At 49.6% G+C, this 17,826-nt stretch overlaps 11 protein-coding genes across 11 annotated transcripts; 8 read left to right on the top strand and 3 right to left on the bottom strand.

Moving 5' to 3' along the window:
- Positions 1–481: 481 nt before the first annotated feature.
- On the bottom strand, positions 482–1,302 carry med7 (mediator complex subunit MED7; the record flags this gene model as incomplete). Its single annotated transcript, XM_057176313.1, has 2 exons — positions 482–985; positions 1,039–1,302. 2 exons carry the CDS (start codon positions 1,300–1,302, stop codon positions 482–484), a joined length of 768 nt encoding a protein of 255 aa, XP_057030615.1.
- Positions 1,303–1,498: 196 nt separating this feature from the next.
- Positions 1,499–2,619, top strand: N7457_005267 (phosphatase PAP2 family protein; the record flags this gene model as incomplete). The annotated part of the gene is made up of 4 exons (XM_057176312.1): positions 1,499–1,639; positions 1,695–1,788; positions 1,846–2,185; positions 2,247–2,619. The coding sequence occupies 4 exons, from the start codon at positions 1,499–1,501 to the stop codon at positions 2,617–2,619; spliced, it is 948 nt and encodes a 315-aa protein (XP_057030614.1).
- A 247-nt stretch (positions 2,620–2,866) lies between these two features.
- Positions 2,867–3,661, bottom strand: N7457_005266 (putative alanine--tRNA ligase; the record flags this gene model as incomplete). The annotated part of the gene is made up of 1 exon (XM_057176311.1): positions 2,867–3,661. One exon carries the CDS (start codon positions 3,659–3,661, stop codon positions 2,867–2,869), a length of 795 nt encoding a protein of 264 aa, XP_057030613.1.
- Positions 3,662–4,204: 543 nt separating this feature from the next.
- On the top strand, positions 4,205–6,373 carry N7457_005265 (amine oxidase; the record flags this gene model as incomplete). Its single annotated transcript, XM_057176310.1, has 3 exons — positions 4,205–4,255; positions 4,322–4,753; positions 4,820–6,373. The coding sequence occupies 3 exons, from the start codon at positions 4,205–4,207 to the stop codon at positions 6,371–6,373; spliced, it is 2,037 nt and encodes a 678-aa protein (XP_057030612.1).
- A 155-nt stretch (positions 6,374–6,528) lies between these two features.
- N7457_005264 (polysaccharide deacetylase family protein) lies at positions 6,529–7,543 on the top strand (the record flags this gene model as incomplete). Its single annotated transcript, XM_057176309.1, has 2 exons — positions 6,529–7,003; positions 7,110–7,543. The coding sequence occupies 2 exons, from the start codon at positions 6,529–6,531 to the stop codon at positions 7,541–7,543; spliced, it is 909 nt and encodes a 302-aa protein (XP_057030611.1).
- A 336-nt stretch (positions 7,544–7,879) lies between these two features.
- Positions 7,880–9,583, top strand: N7457_005263 (Zn(II)2Cys6 transcription factor; the record flags this gene model as incomplete). The annotated part of the gene is made up of 1 exon (XM_057176308.1): positions 7,880–9,583. One exon carries the CDS (start codon positions 7,880–7,882, stop codon positions 9,581–9,583), a length of 1,704 nt encoding a protein of 567 aa, XP_057030610.1.
- Positions 9,584–10,002: 419 nt separating this feature from the next.
- N7457_005262 (uncharacterized protein) lies at positions 10,003–11,944 on the top strand (the record flags this gene model as incomplete). The annotated part of the gene is made up of 2 exons (XM_057176307.1): positions 10,003–11,130; positions 11,183–11,944. 2 exons carry the CDS (start codon positions 10,003–10,005, stop codon positions 11,942–11,944), a joined length of 1,890 nt encoding a protein of 629 aa, XP_057030609.1.
- A 433-nt stretch (positions 11,945–12,377) lies between these two features.
- On the top strand, positions 12,378–13,653 carry N7457_005261 (F-actin-capping protein subunit alpha; the record flags this gene model as incomplete). The annotated part of the gene is made up of 6 exons (XM_057176306.1): positions 12,378–12,434; positions 12,527–12,610; positions 12,701–12,901; positions 12,962–13,014; positions 13,067–13,204; positions 13,302–13,653. The coding sequence occupies 6 exons, from the start codon at positions 12,378–12,380 to the stop codon at positions 13,651–13,653; spliced, it is 885 nt and encodes a 294-aa protein (XP_057030608.1).
- Positions 13,654–14,590: 937 nt separating this feature from the next.
- N7457_005260 (PEX11 domain protein) lies at positions 14,591–14,941 on the top strand (the record flags this gene model as incomplete). Its single annotated transcript, XM_057176305.1, has 1 exon — positions 14,591–14,941. The coding sequence occupies one exon, from the start codon at positions 14,591–14,593 to the stop codon at positions 14,939–14,941; it is 351 nt and encodes a 116-aa protein (XP_057030607.1).
- A 1,320-nt stretch (positions 14,942–16,261) lies between these two features.
- On the top strand, positions 16,262–17,032 carry N7457_005259 (uncharacterized protein; the record flags this gene model as incomplete). Its single annotated transcript, XM_057176304.1, has 1 exon — positions 16,262–17,032. One exon carries the CDS (start codon positions 16,262–16,264, stop codon positions 17,030–17,032), a length of 771 nt encoding a protein of 256 aa, XP_057030606.1.
- A 180-nt stretch (positions 17,033–17,212) lies between these two features.
- N7457_005258 (uncharacterized protein) lies at positions 17,213–17,734 on the bottom strand (the record flags this gene model as incomplete). Its single annotated transcript, XM_057176303.1, has 1 exon — positions 17,213–17,734. The coding sequence occupies one exon, from the start codon at positions 17,732–17,734 to the stop codon at positions 17,213–17,215; it is 522 nt and encodes a 173-aa protein (XP_057030605.1).
- Positions 17,735–17,826: the final 92 nt, after the last annotated feature.

Here is a 17,826-nt window from a genome sequence, read left to right as displayed (position 1 = left end):
ATAGTATACATAGTGATGCAGATTCGGATTGCATGCATAGTTCCCTGACAGATCTATGGCAACCCGGCATGTTGTTGGCTGCCCGAGTGAATTTCATGGGACTGAGGCATTCGAGCTCAGATAGTCGGGGTGGTCTATTATGAAGGCCCATTGGTAATAGCCGGGTTGGCAAAAGATCGGATGCCCGAAAATATCTAGGCAGTTCAAGCCCTTTTTCAGACACATTCGAGCATTGTGTTATGGGCCAATCCAAAGCCAGGTGAGCTTCCAAGGCCCTGAGACGCTTGGGAATCGTGACTCTGCGCGGCAATTTATTGAATGACAGCGATTTCTCCGTTTGCAGTTCTGCTGCGCCGAGCCGTGCAAGTAGAAGTTGATCTTCACGATAGAGCCACGCTTGAACACATAGCCAAGCAAAATCCAGCCATTCGACTTGGGAGGATGGTTTTATTCAAATTTCAAAAAGCGACCCGTTTTCGCTTCAGTTTTCCTTATCCAATAGATCCCAAATCAGTCGAGAGTGCTCATCGGCCTTTTCTCTCAGCGCTTTGGCGTGGTCGGTATCCTGCTCTAACCTAGCTGCGTCCGCACGAGTACCCTCTAGTTGTAATTGCTCTAGGACGCTTTCCACTTCCGCTTTGACTTTATCCATTTGGTTCATTTCCTCTCGGCTGTGTTTGAGCTGTTCTTCCATCATCATGATGAGTGATTCGCGGGCTTGGTGGGGACGGTAGAGGTTGAGAAGATGATGGGCGTTGATGAACAAGTTGCGCAGATCCTCGACTTTAGATTCAAATTGCTCAGGTGATACGGATAAGACACCGACAAATTCCAGGAAGTTGAGCAGCAGAGATTTGCTGATTTTGAGAAGGTAGTATGCGTGGTTGAGGGGAGGGGAGGGCTGCGAAGAATCGTCGGCTGTAGAGGGTTCTGGGTAGAGCTGTTCAATTCCTTGTTCCTGTAGTGAGGGTAGTGCAGTAGATAGCTGATCTAGAGTTAGCATTATTGGGTGCAGGACTCTGGAATCGGGAAACGAACGGTTTGCAATTCGCCAAAGACACTGTATTGCCCGTCAGGGATGTTAGGCGGCACGAGGTATCGGAGCTCTGAAGGTAGCTCTAGAGCGCGCAATTCTGCTGATGTCCACTGCTTTTTCTTATTCGGCCGCCCGTCTTCACCCTTGGAAGCTTCGGCTTTGATCTCGTCCAGCTTGTCGATATTCTCGCGCGTAAAGTGTTTCCATAAGGGCGGCGGTGGCGCAAATGCCGTGTTCACGGGTCGCTGTTGGCCCTCTTCAGCCATGACTATCGGCTCAACGGCGAAGGAAGTTGGAAATGTAAGAACAAAGTCAAGTGTGTCACTGTCGTTGTCTGCGAAAGACCGGAGGAAGAGGTCGGGCGGTGACGTGGTCTGTGCTTCCGCAATGTCGAATGCCAACTTCACCTCCGCAATTTACGACATGCTCAGCTGAAGACAAAGTCTTTGGCATTTGCGCAAGATGCCGAACACCGGTTTGGGGAACGGGCCAACTCCAATTCTACAACGCGTTGGACTTGCAGGCGCTGCAGCGCGCTTTGCGCAACGTTCCTATGCCGCCGACTACATTGCATTGGGGTTTCTAGTGGCAGGATGGGTACTGGTAGGTCGTGAACGCAATAAGAGCTGGATGTGACCACTTTTTGACAATCTAATAGATCCAATTATTTGTGAACCCATTCCATCGCATGTTCTCGCTAGATAACAGAGCTATTCAATACCCATTCGCTGTCCACGAACGAGTTCCTGTTTGTAAGTCAATTACTAACAGCATAGTCTGGATCCTCTGGTTCTGATGGGAAATTATAGTATGGTCCATCGTATTCGCTGGCTTGATTCCTTTCCTCATTATCCTCGCTTGGTCCGCAATGTTTCGGGCCGGGGTGCAAAAGACACAAGTGACAGTACTCGGCCTGTTTGTGGCTTTGATGTTGACCTCGTTCTTGACGGATATAATTAAGAATGCGGTGGGAAGACCACGTCCTGATCTTTTGTCGCGCTGCAAACCTTCCCGGGGGACATCAAACAATGTGTTGGTCGCATGGACTGTCTGTACAGAATCCAACCAGCACATTTTACAAGAGGGCTGGCGAAGTTTCCCCAGCGGGCATAGCAGCTTCTCATTTGGTGGCCTGGGCTATCTATATCTGTACGTGGTTCTTCAAATACAAACATTTGTCACATGAGATCTAACAACAGCAACCCTACAGCTTCTTGTGTGGTCAAATGCACGTCTTCCGACCTCGCACCGATCTTGGGCGCTGTTTACTCGCATTCTTCCCATTGCTGTGTGCTTTGATGGTCGCCATTTCTCGTTTGGCTGATTATCGACATGATGTATATGATGTGACGTGCGGCGGGCTTTTGGGCATGCTGATAGCCTGGTTCTCGTATCGCCGCTACTACCCACCACTGCGGTCGGTCCTATGTGATGTTCCCTATGATAAAGCCGATCTTGCTGGACCGGACGGCTTTGCTAAGTTGAATGACGAAGAGGCTCTCGTGAGCCCTTTCAATTCACGGGCTGGTCCTTCGTTGGAGGAAAGCTATCAGCTCCAAGACATAGAGGCATCCAGAACCTAGGATCTGCTTATAGTCATCAGATCATGTTCCTACCTTGTACACTTACTTGCCATTATTAAAGACCTTTTGGCCGTGGGATCCTTGTCGGGTTCTTGCTCTCGCACGTAGAATTCATATCACATTATCGAGGTAGAAGCTCAACTCAGGCTGAGATCTAAGCCAAATGGCGTTGGGATTTTATTGGGGGTCTTCTATATGAGTCTAAAAGGGTCATCCGAATACTCGAACAGCATTAAATGAGCCAAGCTCATTTGACCACATAGCTGACTCGTGAGTTTCCTTGCTTTCTTGAAATCTTCTTCACCGTCACCGGCCCACATATATCTGTCGTATCTACATGCGTGCCTCCACAGGGATACACTTCCGCGCCGACGATATTGACCACACGAGACTTCTCCCCCGCGGGCACCAAACTGCGATCAGGGATCAATCGCTCCAGGCCCCGCGAGCGGAAATCCTCTTCATCCCACCACTCGATTTGAACCGGCATCTTGGCAGCGATATACCCATCCAGCTTGTGTTGGATGGAGTCCTTCCATTTGCCTTCAATTGAGCCCCGGAACTCACAGGCTGCCGAGTCAGGAAAATGCGAGGCTTTCAGTTCATCGAAATCCTCAATTTCTTTTTCCAATAAATGTCGGACTGCAGACCCTAGCACATGGCCTGCAGTATGCAAACGAGAATAGAGGAGACGCTTCTCCGCGTCGATTGTCTGTTGGACGGTGTCGCCCTCTTTGAAAATGGACGCCGAGTCCTCGAAGACACCGAGATGCAGTACTCGCCCATTGGGATCCATGCGAACAGCTGTTACTGCGAAACTACTTGATGGACCTTTCAAGAGACCCGTATCAGAGGGCTGGCCACCGCCTTGAGGGTGAAAGATGGTCTTCTCGGTGATAATGACATGGTGTTTCTCGGTGGCATCTTTGAAAAGTTGGTGGGTTTCTTCCGCATTGAAGGGGGATACAGCCGTTATGATGGTTTCCAGAGTGTGCAGACTCGCATCATGCTGGTATGTAAGAACGGTGCGAGTGGAAGCCATGGCCAGTTGAATGGGTTGGGAGAGGAATGGCGGGGTACGGGATCTGCCTCATGGAGTACCGCTCGCTATGTTGTCCATAGGGAGTTCATGATGATCTGCTACCTACTATGTAAGATGCTGGATCCTAGGCCCTATCAGTAACTATCTATTTTCAATGTCTTTGTTCAGCGGTCTTTTCAATTATTTTCTACTTCTTTTTTGCCTGTCAACTGCCAATTCCCTATGTCACTGCGAAGATATGATCTAGACCAATGAGCCTCAGCATTTAATATATTCCTTCGAACCGATCGTACGTCCTCCATATCCACAAGTGCAGAGAATCCCACTATAATAGCATGTCCACTGGCTCTAGCCTTTGGAGTCGAAGATAAGCGGTGGTCCGGCTATTCTTTACCTTAGCGATATACCAGCCAAGGTGGTCGGTTATACTTATATCTTCGAAGGAATGCATCGTGGACCTTTTACGTGTGTCCTTGTATATATTCTCTATGCAGGTGAGAACGAAATTATTTTCTTCTTCTCCAATTACCTGCTGCGTCCATCATGTCCGCTACGCACCCCTTTGACCCTCTTAGTCCCTCGGAAATCACCAAGGTGGGTATACAACATACCGAAGGAACTCTTCTAGAAAGTTTGAATATTTAACTGACCAGCTTGTAGGCAGCAGAAGTAGTACGAGAGCTACTTCAGGGAAAATGCCTCAACTTTCGCGTCATCACCTTGAAAGAACCACCTAAGCGCGAGATGATAGCCTTTTTGGACACAGAACATCTTGGGCAACCCCAGCTTTCCCGACCGGTTCGTATCGCTTATGTCCAAGTGATCGTTTGCGGCGACTCTGGCCCAAATGAACTCACTGAGCTGCTGGTAGATCTCGACCGCGGCGTTGTCACCCAACGTGAGATCCTGGTGGGAAAGCACTCATTCATCGACTCGGCTTATATGAAAGCGGTTGAAGATGCGTGTATGGCAGATGAGAGGGTGCAACTAGAGGTCAAGAAATTGCGTCTACCTCAAGGTGCCTCGGTCGTTGTTGAACCATGGGCTTATGCCACCGACGGTATGAACGACATGTCGGAGCGGACTAGCATGGTCAGTAATACACTCAATGGTCTGAAGATCTCAACAACTCCAACCCCAACTAACATCGATGCATAGTGTTGGTTCTATATGCGACTCTTGGATAATCCTGACGCCAACTACTATGCCTACCCGCTTGACTTGTGTGCAGAGGTCTCGGAGCAACTCCAGGTTACCAAGGTCTATCATTTACCTTCCTCTGAGAGTGAGAGTGTTCGTGAGGAAGCACACCCCTACGACTCCTGTAAGATTCATTCTACTGCCATGAGTGAATATCATCCCAGTTTAAGGCCACCGCCACGCACAACCACCAAGCCCTACCAGGTCGTTCAACCGGAAGGTGTGTCCTTCGAGACACACGGAAATCAGTTGACTTGGGAGAAATGGACGATGCGCGTGGGATTCAACTATCGTGAGGGTCTCACCTTGCATGATATCCGTTACGATAGTCGCAGTCTCTTCTATCGTCTGTCTTTGTCAGAGATGTTTGTGCCGTATGGTGATCCTCGGGCTCCTTTCCCACGTAAAGCAGCATTTGATCTCGGGAACGATGGTGCTGGGATAAACGCCAACAACTTATCTCTTGGATGTGACTGTCTTGGAACGATCAAATATTTCGACGGATGGCACAACACTTCGTCCGGTGAGCCACTGAAATTGCCCAATGTCGTCTGTTGCCATGAACAAGACGATGGGATTCTATGGAAGCACACAAACTTCCGTACAGGCAATGCCGCGGTAGTCAGGTCACGCATCCTAGTTTTGCAAACGATCATCACGGTCAGCAACTATGAGTACATCTTTGCTTTCCACTTTGGCCAGGATGCTTCGATTCATTACGAGGTTCGAGCCACTGGAATCTTGTCAACTACCCCCATCAACATTGGTGACAAAGTCGGTTATGGCACTATTGTTGCCCCCGGTGTCCTTGCGCCATACCACCAGCACCTATTCTCCCTTCGTATTGATCCTGCAATTGATGGAGTTGCAAACTCATTGCAGGTTGAAGAATCTCATCCTTTGCCCTTCAATGATCCATCGGTTCAAAATCCTTTCGGAGTTGGATACAAAACACATTCAAATATTGTGACTGAGGAAGGGGGACTGGATCTGGATTTCAATCAGAATCGTACATTCAAGATCATCAACGAGGCGAAAGTCAATCCAATTACCGGTACGCCGGTTGGATTCAAGCTTCTCCCATGCTATAGTCAAATGCTGCTAGCCCATCCCGAATCGTTCCATGCAAAGCGATCTGAATATACGAAACATGCAGTCTGGGTAACTCGGTACCGCGATGATGAGCTTTTCCCAGCCGGGAGGCATACTATGCAGTCTCTTGGCGGCGAAGGAATCCACTCGTCGATTTCTCGACGGAAAAACGACCCTGATGCCGAGACAGCGGTGCGGAATGAGGACATTGTTGTTTGGCATACATTTGGCTCGACCCATAACCCGAGAATTGAGGACTGGCCAGTGATGCCCTCTGAGAAGATGGTGGTTGGTCTGAAACCCGTCAACTTCTTTACAGGAAACCCCAGTTTAGATGTTGCCGTGTCCACTCAAAAAAATAACCAGAGTACCCTGGTTGATGAAGCTGAGTCGGCGGCATGTTGTTCTCGGGGTCATTAATATAGTGCGATGATTCAGAGGTGGAAGAGAAGAACACAAAGACGCAGATGAAGGATGGCGGGGGTGGATCCACCATCGGGTTGGCTTTCATTTTCCCTTTCGGACTCTTTCTTCTGTGTTATAAGCCCTCGGAATAGCTTTTATTGTGATTCACAATGTCAGATCCAAGTTTACTCCCTGCCCAGCGCAAGCCTAGAGTCCAAGTCCTTCTCTCCGTGGATTTCGATGCTGTCTCCGGCTTTCTAGGCACCGGGGCGTCGGCCACAACCAATTTGGCGGACTACAGCAGTGGCTTTTTCGCTGCTCAAGTGGGAGTCCCACGCTTACTGCGTCTCTTCAAAAAACATGGAATTAGTTCGTCGGTGACCTGGTTTGTGCCCGGTCATTCCATGGAGTCCTTCCCAGAAGAAACAAAAGCGATTGTCCAATCGGGCGCCGAAATTGGCTGCCATGGATATGCCCACGAGGGATCGAGCCAAATGACCGAATCACAGGAGCGAGAAGTCATCACCAAATGTGTGCAACTGGCGACCGAGTTGACGGGGAAGAAACCTCGAGGGTGGAGAGCGCCGTTATATCAACTGCGAACGCACACCATACAGGTTCTGGAAGAATTCGGGTTCTTATATGGTAAGCTTCACTTATCCTTTTATAACAACCAGACTACTCAAATCCTATCCAGATTCATCTCTCACGCATCATGACTCTGCGCTGTATTTTGTCCCTCGGATGTCAGAACCCAAGCCCATTGACTTCTCTCCTACCAAGTCTGCTTCTACTTGGATGAAGCCTCTCCCCACCCCAGCACCTAGAACTCCCCAGACTCTGGTCGAGATTCCCTGCAATTGGTATATGGAGGATATGACGCCGATGCAATTCCTCCCGGCAGCAGAGAACTCGCATGGGTTCGTGAGTCCGATCACCATTGAGCAGAATTGGAAGTCGCGATTTGAATTTCTCTATAGTGAAGCTCTCGAAAAGGCACTCGAGGAAGATGCCGAGCAAGGCTTTGTGTTCCCCTTGATCCTGCACCCCGATACCAGCGGAATGGCCCATGTCGTCGGGATGATCGACCGGATGATCTCTTGGCTCAAGCAGCAGGGCGATGAGGTGGAATTCATTACCTTTGGAGAATGTGCAGCAGAATGGAAAAAGAAGCAGGATGCTTAAACACAGTATGTATCAATAAAACAAAAGAAACAAAATTCGATTCTTGTTAGGGGAGTCAGCGCATCTATGTCACCTCTCGTAAAGAAAACTGTGATAGCAAGCACTAAGCATGCATTATCAAAGCGAGCCTTAGTAGAATATCCCCATGTGCTCATGTCAATCAAATCGAGTGAATCGAGTGAATCGAGTATAAAAGTCGTTTCCGGGCCTTGTGGGGTGGCTACCTTTTATCCGCCACCTTGTGGACCTCGACTCTTTTTTGTCAACTGCGCTCTCCTATCGCCCTAACAGGGTTAATTCATCAGACCATGTGAAGTTGAATATAATATAAACCGGATGCCACGAAGGAAAGCTGCCGACCGTTCGGGTCCGGTCAAGACCCGATCCCGCGATGGCTGCAAAGAATGCCGAGCCAGTCGCGTCCGATGTGACACCCAAAAGCCGATCTGCACGCGCTGCAGCGAGAAAGGACTGCCATGCACGAAGAATCTAGTCCTGAAATGGGAATCAGAATTTGTCAGTCGTGGAATAGCTTTTGGTCGCGCAGGTGTATGGCGCAAATCTGGCGACGCAAACCAGCCTACGCCCGCTTCACTTTCTGCGGAAAAGTACGAGTGGTGTCCAGGATCAAATGTTAGCTTATGGGGCTTCATAAACAGTGGTATTGCGACATTCGAACGCCCGGATGAAGTGACTGTTGACTTCGATGAGCTCAATGCACTAATCCCTGTTGCCCAAAACGCATCGTCTTCAAAAAATGACCAACTATGGTCCTGGTTGCAACACTTTCCACATCTCACATGGCTGACCACAAATTCCAACTCAAGCCTTCCGCCGTCGCTTGCACTGTTTCCAGAGCTATCTCAATCTGGACATGGAGAACTATTTGATTACTACCTCCAGCAAGTCTGCCCTCGCACAACCGCCAGCTCTACATTGGCATCGCCGTTTGCCTCTGTGATTCTGCCATTCTGCCTAACCGCTTCTCCTACACTTTTTAAGGCTATACAAGCTTTAGGGGCGTGTCACTGGTCACGGCTTAATCCAAACTATAGTGCCCTCGGCCTACGTTATAAATCAGAGGCTTTGAGGGACCTCCGTCAACGCTTGTCGTCAGAGGGAAATCTGACTTGCTCCATGGACCCAGAAGTACTGGTTATTATGATCATGCTATGTTTATATGAGATAGTGGATAAGTGCGATCAGCAATGGACAATCCATCTCAAAGGTGCCAATGATTTAATTCGACTTCGACGGAAACAGCAAATCACATTGGCGCGGCCAAAAGCCCCGTCAGATCCTGTAACGAGTTTTGCAGAGCAATTCTTCGCCTTCCAAGATGTCATGGGTCGAACTGCTTGTGCGAAAGAGGTCTTGTTTGGTACTGACTACTGGAAACCGGATGAGCGAAATATTGATCTTTGGATGGGGTGCAGTCCTGAGTTGGTGTCGATTTTGGCTAAAATCACAGATATGAGTCGAACAAGGCGACAAAATACATCCGATGCGGACAAGGCATCATTTTCACTGCGTGCAGCCTCCCTTGAACGCCAGCTTGAAGACTTAGTACAAGAAGTGGGAGAGGGCGACGACGAAATACTCGCACTGGTCGCAGATACTAAACGGCTGGCTGCAGTACTTTACCTACATTGTGCTCTGTATGGAGCTGGCCCTACCACACCTTTGGTGAAAAGATATGTGCGCCAAATTTTGCAACACATATCAGACCTGCTTCAGCGTGAATTGCCGGTCAATGTCACATGGCCAGTCTTTGTGGCAGCCGTTGAACTTGATCCTTCTGATGATGAGCTCTTCCCGGAATCTCAATCGGAGTCAGGATCCGGACGAGCGATTGTGCTACGCTCTCTGGCCATGATGGCAGATTCAACGATCTCGAACATTGCCAGAACACGTGCCGTGATCACCAAGTTATGGCAGAGACGCGATCTGGATCTTCACAAAGTAGCCTTGCTACAGACGGATTGCAATGATTGGGAATGGCATGTAGTGCCGATTAGCAATGCTATGAGTCTAGCGTGAGGCGGCGAGGATATGGCCAATCTTGTACATTAAAAGGCAAACATTGAACGTCCGTTCAAATAAAGACTCTCCAACTGATTGTAAATCCCTTCCAACATTGGATATATACTTGTATAGAATTTCTACCGGCATTCTCTGTTGCCCACTGGAGGAAGGATTTATACAGAGGGGTGTGGCCGGATCGGGTTAGCGTGGGTCATCTGATCTCGTTAACCGCCCAGAGCCAGCGACCTGCAGTGTAATGTAGACCTCGCATCGATCCGGATACTGTGTATATTTGACTATAAAGCACGTCGCATGTGCTCTTTGAGCATCAATTGTGGTGTTGATTCCATCTTCCAGCCTTGGTGCAGGTGGATGATGCCCTTCGCCACGCGCCCTTGCTCTATATCGCCAAATCAGATCAAATTAACTTGAATATGGCGCAGGTGCGACCATCAGCGCCGGGGCGCAGCGCATCGGTCCATGGGTTTGAAAGCAAGCTTAGCCAACAGTTAGCCCAACCTCAATCTGATTCGGAAAATCAACTTGAACCGTCGCGCTCCCCAAAATCGCGATCATTGTCTGATGCGTCCAGGCCGACATCCTCCACCCAACCATCTACCGGTGACCTCAGTCGTCCACAGAGCAAAGACGATAATGCGATCCCCTCTCTTCCCGCTACTCCTAGACGATCAAGTGTACCTCATTCAAATTTCTCACTAAACTTGCCTACCAAACCCGCCGCCGTGTCACCCTCACTTACGAACCGCGCCCCTCTCTCTCCCAAACTCGACCCATCACATACCTACGGATCACCGGGATCTGTACTTCCACGACGATCTCGGGGCCTCGACTTCTCACGCGCATGTACAAATCTTCACCATTCTACGCTCGCCGAATCGTCGCCGGATTCATCGCCCATCGTTGGAGGGCGGGGCATGCCAATTCCTCCACGACGCGGATCAATCGGAGCGACATCCATCCTACCTTACTCAACATCAGGCCCGGTAGACCGTACCACGATATCAAGCTCTATGTCGAGTGTAAATATGATGGAGTCAGACACGAGCAGTAGCGAGGAAGATGAGTCGATGGGGGACCGCGACGACATCATGATCAACACACCGCAGGCAACGCGCATCAGCGCACCGAGTCCGTTCGCTAGTAATATCCAGAGCCCAGGCAACGAATGGATGGGTGGATATTCACAAGCCGCTGCCAGTTTGATGAGCTTCCAACGTGCGCGCTTTCGAAAAGGCCGTAGCCGCCACAGCTCCAGCAGTGCCAGCGGAAACAGTTCGAAGCCTAGCCCTACCCCCCACTCTCCACCCATATTGAAGAGTGTTGAGAACTCCACAGGAGGCTATTTTGCCCCACGAAATACTGTGCATTCCCGAAGAGAGAGTCTCAGCTTCGGTACCCGCGACCTCCGTTTGTCCGATATGAGTGACGATAGTGAAAATCGCGTGACGCGGAGTGGAAGCCCAGTTTTCACACCACATTCGGAAGGTGGTGGGCCTCTAGGAGTAATCCGTCGTGCCGTGACTCGACGAAGTAGCTTACTCGTAAGTCGCTGCACTTTTGCTTCAAAGATGCGCAAGCTAACTTCTATGGCAGCCCAAAACCAAAACTTTCGCACGTATTCGCGCCGCTTTGATGGAGGAAGGTGCTCCAGTTGATAGTGACATGAAACGAGAGGCAGAAGTCGTCCGGCAGGTCCGTGACACCGAGCCTGAACCAACTCCTGCACTAGGCGAGTTCACATCATTGCAGCCCTCTTCCTTTGATTTGGCCCAGGCCGATGAACCAGCTATCAAGACGGAGATAGATGCATCATCTTCGGACACTTTTGGCAAGCAAGCCAGTCGCAATTCTGGCGCGGAGTTTTGGAACTCGTTCGATGGACGATATCGAACTCCACCCCCGGCTCGTCAGGGTGGCCCCTCATCTGTGGCAGATGACGAGATGTGCATGGATATGACTCCATCTACAACCATTGGTTCTATCACGGCAGACTCATTCAAGCCACGTTCCCGCTCCTCTACCCCCCATGCGCCTGTTATGCCAAGCATCGGGGAGATTTGTCGCAAGAGGCGTCGTGACGATGACTTTGATCCTAATCTTTTCAAGCGCCGGGCTGTTTCGCCCAGTGTAAGTGCTCAGAGTAGCCCGGTGATGACCCACTCCAACAATGTCAATGACATGGGCCCAAACATCTGGGGTCCACCACCAAAGCCGGGGCTTGGTGCACCTTTCTCTGAGCGACTCAGTGCGGAATCCGTCAGCCGAACAACCCCTCATGCTGGAGGTATGAAACGTGTCGGTCTACAGGGGATGACCGAAGCTAGTGATGGCTTTATGAATATGAGCATTGATTGAAAGGAGCTTTAGGTTCGCGATTCATAATTTGTTATTCTTCGGACTATTTGGTCCACGAGCATATTGGTCGTTTGTTTTCGGGTTTCAGGCCATGGTGTTTGGAGGGGGATACGAATGTTTAAGATACACACCCTCGTTATTCTAGCGATTTTCAGATACCTCAATTAATAGTACACGGATGGACATGATTCATTGCTTATTAAATTTGCGTTCGTAAACATTCACATCCCTTGAAGGTCTTAAATCCCTATAGCGTAATGGCATGGCTGTATAGTCGTGGAGGCCACGTGCTTATCACTCTCCGCCTCCGAGAGCTCGGTTTCTCTCCGCAGACTCCAATCACCACTTCTGACCACAGTGCTTCTCAGTGACTTCAATTGAAACTCGAAGCTCTTGCTTGATATTGCAAACGTCGATAATATTTTCTTACGCCATGGCTTCCACCGTTGAACTGGCATCCTCCTTCATCGAGGGTGCCCCGCCCGGAGAGGTACGCACGTCAACACTGATCCAGGAACCCCCGCTTCCTAGTCCTCATCCGCCGGAAGCTTGAATAAACATCGCTAACATGTTTTGATTCAGCTCGCTGATGTTGTCGCCGGTAAATCGCTCTTTGGATCCTACACTCCCCTCGATTCTCGCAGTCCTGATCCTTATACGAACGGTGTTGCTGATCCCTGCCATTTGCTTAGATGTACAAGCCTTGACGTCCGAGGGTGAAGATATCATTCCATCTCTTCTTCCCGCATTCAAAAGATACAACGAGACGCAGCTCGCCACAGTGAAATTGCCGGGATCAAGCCAGGAGGTGGGTTTCGTCCGGAAGTAATCTGTCTCTGCGGTGAAGCTGATGCTTTGACTGGAAAGGTCATCGTTAGCGAATTTAACCAGCTAGACGACAACCGATACTTCGATCCAGAAAGCCAAACCTCGTTCGAGGTCGATCACATTACACAGGTATGTCTGGTCTGACCGGGTGGAACAATACAGTAATGCTAACCACGTATACGACAATAGACTGCCTCTGCAGCACAATCATACCCTCTGGAATCGGAGAATGCGGATTTGATGTAAGAAACGACGACCAATGGACTTTTCGTGATATCCCGCTTACCATATTAGCAAATCGCTCCTCAAGTCGTTCGGTGCTCACGCCCGTGAACACTATCCCAACTGCTCGTATGGTGTCTACCCCATTGAGAATGACTCCGCCGTCGCCATTATCTTGGTCGCCAACCGATACTCTCCCAACAACTTCTGGTAAGTAGTTACAATCTCTGTCAATAATACTTTGGGTGGGAACTTATCATTATGGACGCTTCCCCATTCGGGGATGTTTGTCCGCTCTATCGCACAGGAACGGTCGTTTCCGCGCAATTTACCAACTTCCCGTCTCCTCCTCGTCCTCTACCCTGACCGGTAACATTCACGTTGATGTGCACTACTACGAAGATGGCAACGTGGCACTCAACACTACTAAGCCCATCAACATCAACATCCCCTCTGTGTCGGCCGAATCAATTGTCTCGCGAATCGCTGCGGCGGAGCGCGATTATCAGGAGGCGCTAAACCGGGCCTTTGTTCAAACGTCCGAAGGCGTGTTCAAGGGTTTGCGCAGACAACTTCCCATTACACGACAGAAGGTGGAGTGGGAGAAGGTCGGTGGATATCGTCTGGGTCAGGATATTTCTGGCGGCAAAGGGCGATAGAGCAAGCAAACTTGGAAATATTGTCGAGCGGGTGCTTTGACGAACCTGCTCATGATAAATAACCGATTGACTCATATATCCTTTTTCTTTTGCAAGCATTGTCAATTTTGCGTTTCAATTGAATCATTCCTATTGGGTTCGAGAACAAAGCCTTTTCTGCTAGCGTTTGTGGTTGCGTATGTCGCATTATATATAGTTCCAGCACCCGGCAACCAACACCCAGCAACCAAATAATTTCAATTTCACCCGCAATATTTTTAAGCGGACTTTGGACGATAATCGATATTCACGCACATTAAACTCAAGTCATATTAATCAGTCCTCGAACTTACATGCAGAAGCTGATTAAGCAAAACTGCTAGCTGCCAGCCCGTGCAGCCTGGAGGTGCGATGAGCCCACTTCCAAGCCTTCGACACACAAATCTCAACCCCCTATCCATTCCGAGCGTATAAACCCCAGAGATTATAGCAGAGCCGCGGCGATGATCCAAAAATTCTCTAGCTTTGTTAAATCGGGGGCTGGCCTCGAGAAGACGCTTCGTCTGATCCAATGCGTGTCACAGGTTGTCGCGGCACTCACCGTGAGCAGCGTTCTGGCAGTGCAATTGACAACGGTTAAACTGCAATTGGCATTGAGTAAGTTGGAGGCCATGTCTGATTCATGGATATCCGCCCCACTCGATTGTAATATAGACTGATATGTATTGGATCTGCTGTGCAGCGCGGAGATACTTCCGCTTCTTTGGTTTCATTGACTTCTTTCGCCGCATGGCTGCATTGTTGGGCAAAGATGGCTTCAGTTCTGTGGCTGGGCTCCTTGAACTCGCGAAATGTACTTGCTTTGGCCTCTATATTTTCCTCGAGGACCTAACTATGGTATGTTGCTTATGGCCTTCCTTGACGACCGGCACTTACAAAGATAAAATAGCTTCAGGCAATGGGCGTCCATGCAGTACCCTGGAATGACCGGATCATGGAACAGGCTAATACTTTCTGGTTCTATGCGCTTTCTTTTTCGATTGCCGGAGGCATCTGGGCTCTGCTTTCCCGCCCAACCGAACAGCCGAAGAAGACCGGCAAGAGAAAGAACCAGAAGGCTGTATCGGAGAAGTCTACCCCGGCCAAGGCTGTCACTGCCTCTCAGCTTAAGCGGGTCGTAGTTGATGGCTGTGATTTGCTTATTCCATTGCAGCATCTGGGATGGATGCCCACCGGGGACGTGGTCATTGGATCGACCATGGTGTTGAGCACATTGCTCACTGCCCAAGATATCTGGGCTCAAGTGTGATTGAAAAGTCGAAATGGTCTCGTTGATGTCAATAGAGAGGGGTTTTTAGATTTATATCCATGGATCTCAGAGACTTATTTAGGTACCTAAATCATGACCAGCCTATACTACTTATGTACTCAACCATTTTCAAACGCGCTGTAAGCCCGCCTCAAACAAAATTTTATGTACGGAGTAGTCAATTGACGACTCATGATACAGCAAAAGCAAAAACAAAAAAGAATGGACTCGCGGGGAATCGAACCCCGGACCACTCCCATGCTAAGGGAGTATTATACCACTAAACCACAAGCCCAATTTGATGGAAGAGACTGCCTCGGATGGCATTATCAGACAGAGCAGATTTGTTGTGTGCCGGTCTTAGCCGAATGCACTCTTCCACCAATCACATGCGTCAGGGCGACAGGAGTGGACCTTAATTGTCCGGGATATGTGCCTACCTGATACCATATCAGGAAGAACATCAACCCCGACAGATTAGAAATCGAAGCCGGTGTACGAAGTACAAAGTACCTAGACACAATCTCAGATGCATATTGTCGTGTCTTCCGACAAGGCAATCTAACATGTTTGTTGGTCGGGCGCCTTTCCGTAGGGGCCTGGGAGTGCCAAAGTAAAGGGTGAGGATTCGGTTAGATTTCGTTAACCCAGCGCAGTGCTACTTGATCAGCGGGGTTGCAACTTGCAAGTCCCTTTCCTCAAGACTTAGAATTTTTATCAATAGATTTGGTGACCCGATGGGCCACGCGGGATCCCTTTTGCGGTTCTGTTCTTAAGTACCTACTCCATAGACACGGAGCATGTACTGACACGATGGGGCAATGCGAGCGAGGCTCAAGGAAATTCACACATGATCGGCGGCATTGCAAAACAAAACAAAACAAAACAAAGAAAAGGCATGGGATCTAAGATTAGAATCTTCCATGAAGGTTTACCAGCGAGCGTTTGCCTCTGGTCAGATTCATCATAACGAGGGACATATCAAATGTCCCCATGACTGGTGTGGGCTGACGTGGTAGGCCATACAAGATGGTTTGCCTTGACCACTCGAGGATGTATTGAGATTCGATCAAACGAGAAAATATTGGCCATTGTTGTACGGAGTAGGTAGATACGAGGATGTAGATAGCTGGGTGATGTCATTGTACCGAGGCTGAGCCGTGGAAATACGAGCGCCAAGCAGCGTTATAGAGTTCGTTTGAACCACGGATCACGCTTAAACGGTTTACCCAAATAGGCAACTCTCGTATCGAAAGGAGACAATATATAGATGCCCAAGAAGCTACATGGAAAGGTCCTTCAGACATAACATACTTGAGAATGACTACTACAACTACATTTCTTCAGGCTAAGGACAAGGAGATCCACTCTTCAGCCCTGTCTGTGAGGTCCACCAGTACTTCATGCACGCTTATCGATAGTCCAAGCTCATTTTGCCCGTCGCGAATCTTGACCGTCAATGCTCAAGGGATCGGCGCCTTTCGTCTCCCACTACCACCTCGGCAGACAGAAATTTTTGTCTATAATCCGGATGGCACCGAGGCCTATGTTTCCAAACGCGACAAACGCTGCTCAGGCAATGCAGTTTTGTCTCACCCGAAGCGCGGAAGCCTTATCCGAACTGAATACTTCTTCGGTCCGAGCCGTGATCCTGTGATGCACCTACTTCAGACGTCTAGTAATCCGCCCGAGGAAGTGACTGTTGCCGGTAAATGGACTTCGCGGACGATGCGCTTCGCTATGCCTACAGGTAAACAGTTTGAATGGGGATATGCCAAGGAGAAACGAGCAGATGGACAGAAAATCAATTTGATTATTTTCCGCGCAGCGGATGAAGCCGGAGAAAAGAGCAAAGATCGCAAGGATCGCAGGATTGCGCAGCTGGTTCGCGGTCAGGATACTCGGACACCGGGCACATCGCGGTGTACTGCGGGCAATGGGGGTGAATTGCAGATCAATGAAGCTGTAGCACAGGCCCTTGAAATTGACGAGACGATCATCGTTGCGACTTGTCTAATGATGCTGAAGAAGGAGATTGATCGACGCAGGATGGCTCAATTTGCAGTGATTGCGGGGGCGGTTGGCAATTGAGGGTTTCATGAATGTTTACTAGTATGGCGCGCGTATATTGCAGTTATAGTTTCTTGGATTAGATAGTCAATTCGCTTTAACGCTAGAATCTATTCTTTATAAGATATCATCCACGCTTCCTTTTGGGCTCTGAACCCGTGTTCTAATCCACTGCTTGGGGTGCCAGCCCCAAACTTGTTCTCACTTGCGCTCGCTCAATAATTCCGAGATGTGGCCATTGAGCCAGTAGCCCTCCAATTCGTCGGCGGACATGGTTTTGGCCCCAGAAATCCAGCCTCTGCAGACCTGGTCGCCTGCCCCGCAGTTGCACTGGAATGCCTGGTCCATCTCCCACTCGGTGCTGGGGTAGAAGAAGGTGAGCGCATCACCGACCTTCAAAGGGCGATTGTCCACGGCCCGCACCTCCATGCGAGCCATGTCGAAGACCAAGGACGGGGCGCATGAGTGGTTGCAGAAGACTAGGTCGGAGTTGAGTTCGATATGGGTGTCGCGGCCTGTTTGCACGCTCGTGTAGGCTTTCTTTCCGGGTGTAGCCGTGGTGATCTTGGCGAAGACCGCACCTGCGGGGAGGTCGACCAGCGAGTAAGCCCCGCTGCCAAATGCTTTGGTGCTGCGATCCACACGCAGACATTCGGGATGAGTCGGAGGAGGGAAGTCGTTGGCAAGGGGTGCCACGGGAATGGGGTCAGCGGATGGTGCCATAGTTTGAGAAGAGAGATGGTTGGGATTTTCTGGGTATTGGGATATTGGTGATCACAGATGGGAACTGGAAATAGGAACTGAGGGGAGACCAG

Source organism: Penicillium paradoxum (assembly GCF_028828445.1).
Source record: "Penicillium paradoxum strain IBT 22861 chromosome Unknown utg000005l_segment0_segment0, whole genome shotgun sequence".
In the NCBI taxonomy this organism is placed as follows: Eukaryota; Fungi; Ascomycota; class Eurotiomycetes; order Eurotiales; family Aspergillaceae; genus Penicillium; species Penicillium paradoxum.
The sequence above is the reverse complement of the archived record's forward strand: the minus strand, read 5'-3'. Positions and strand labels throughout refer to the sequence as shown.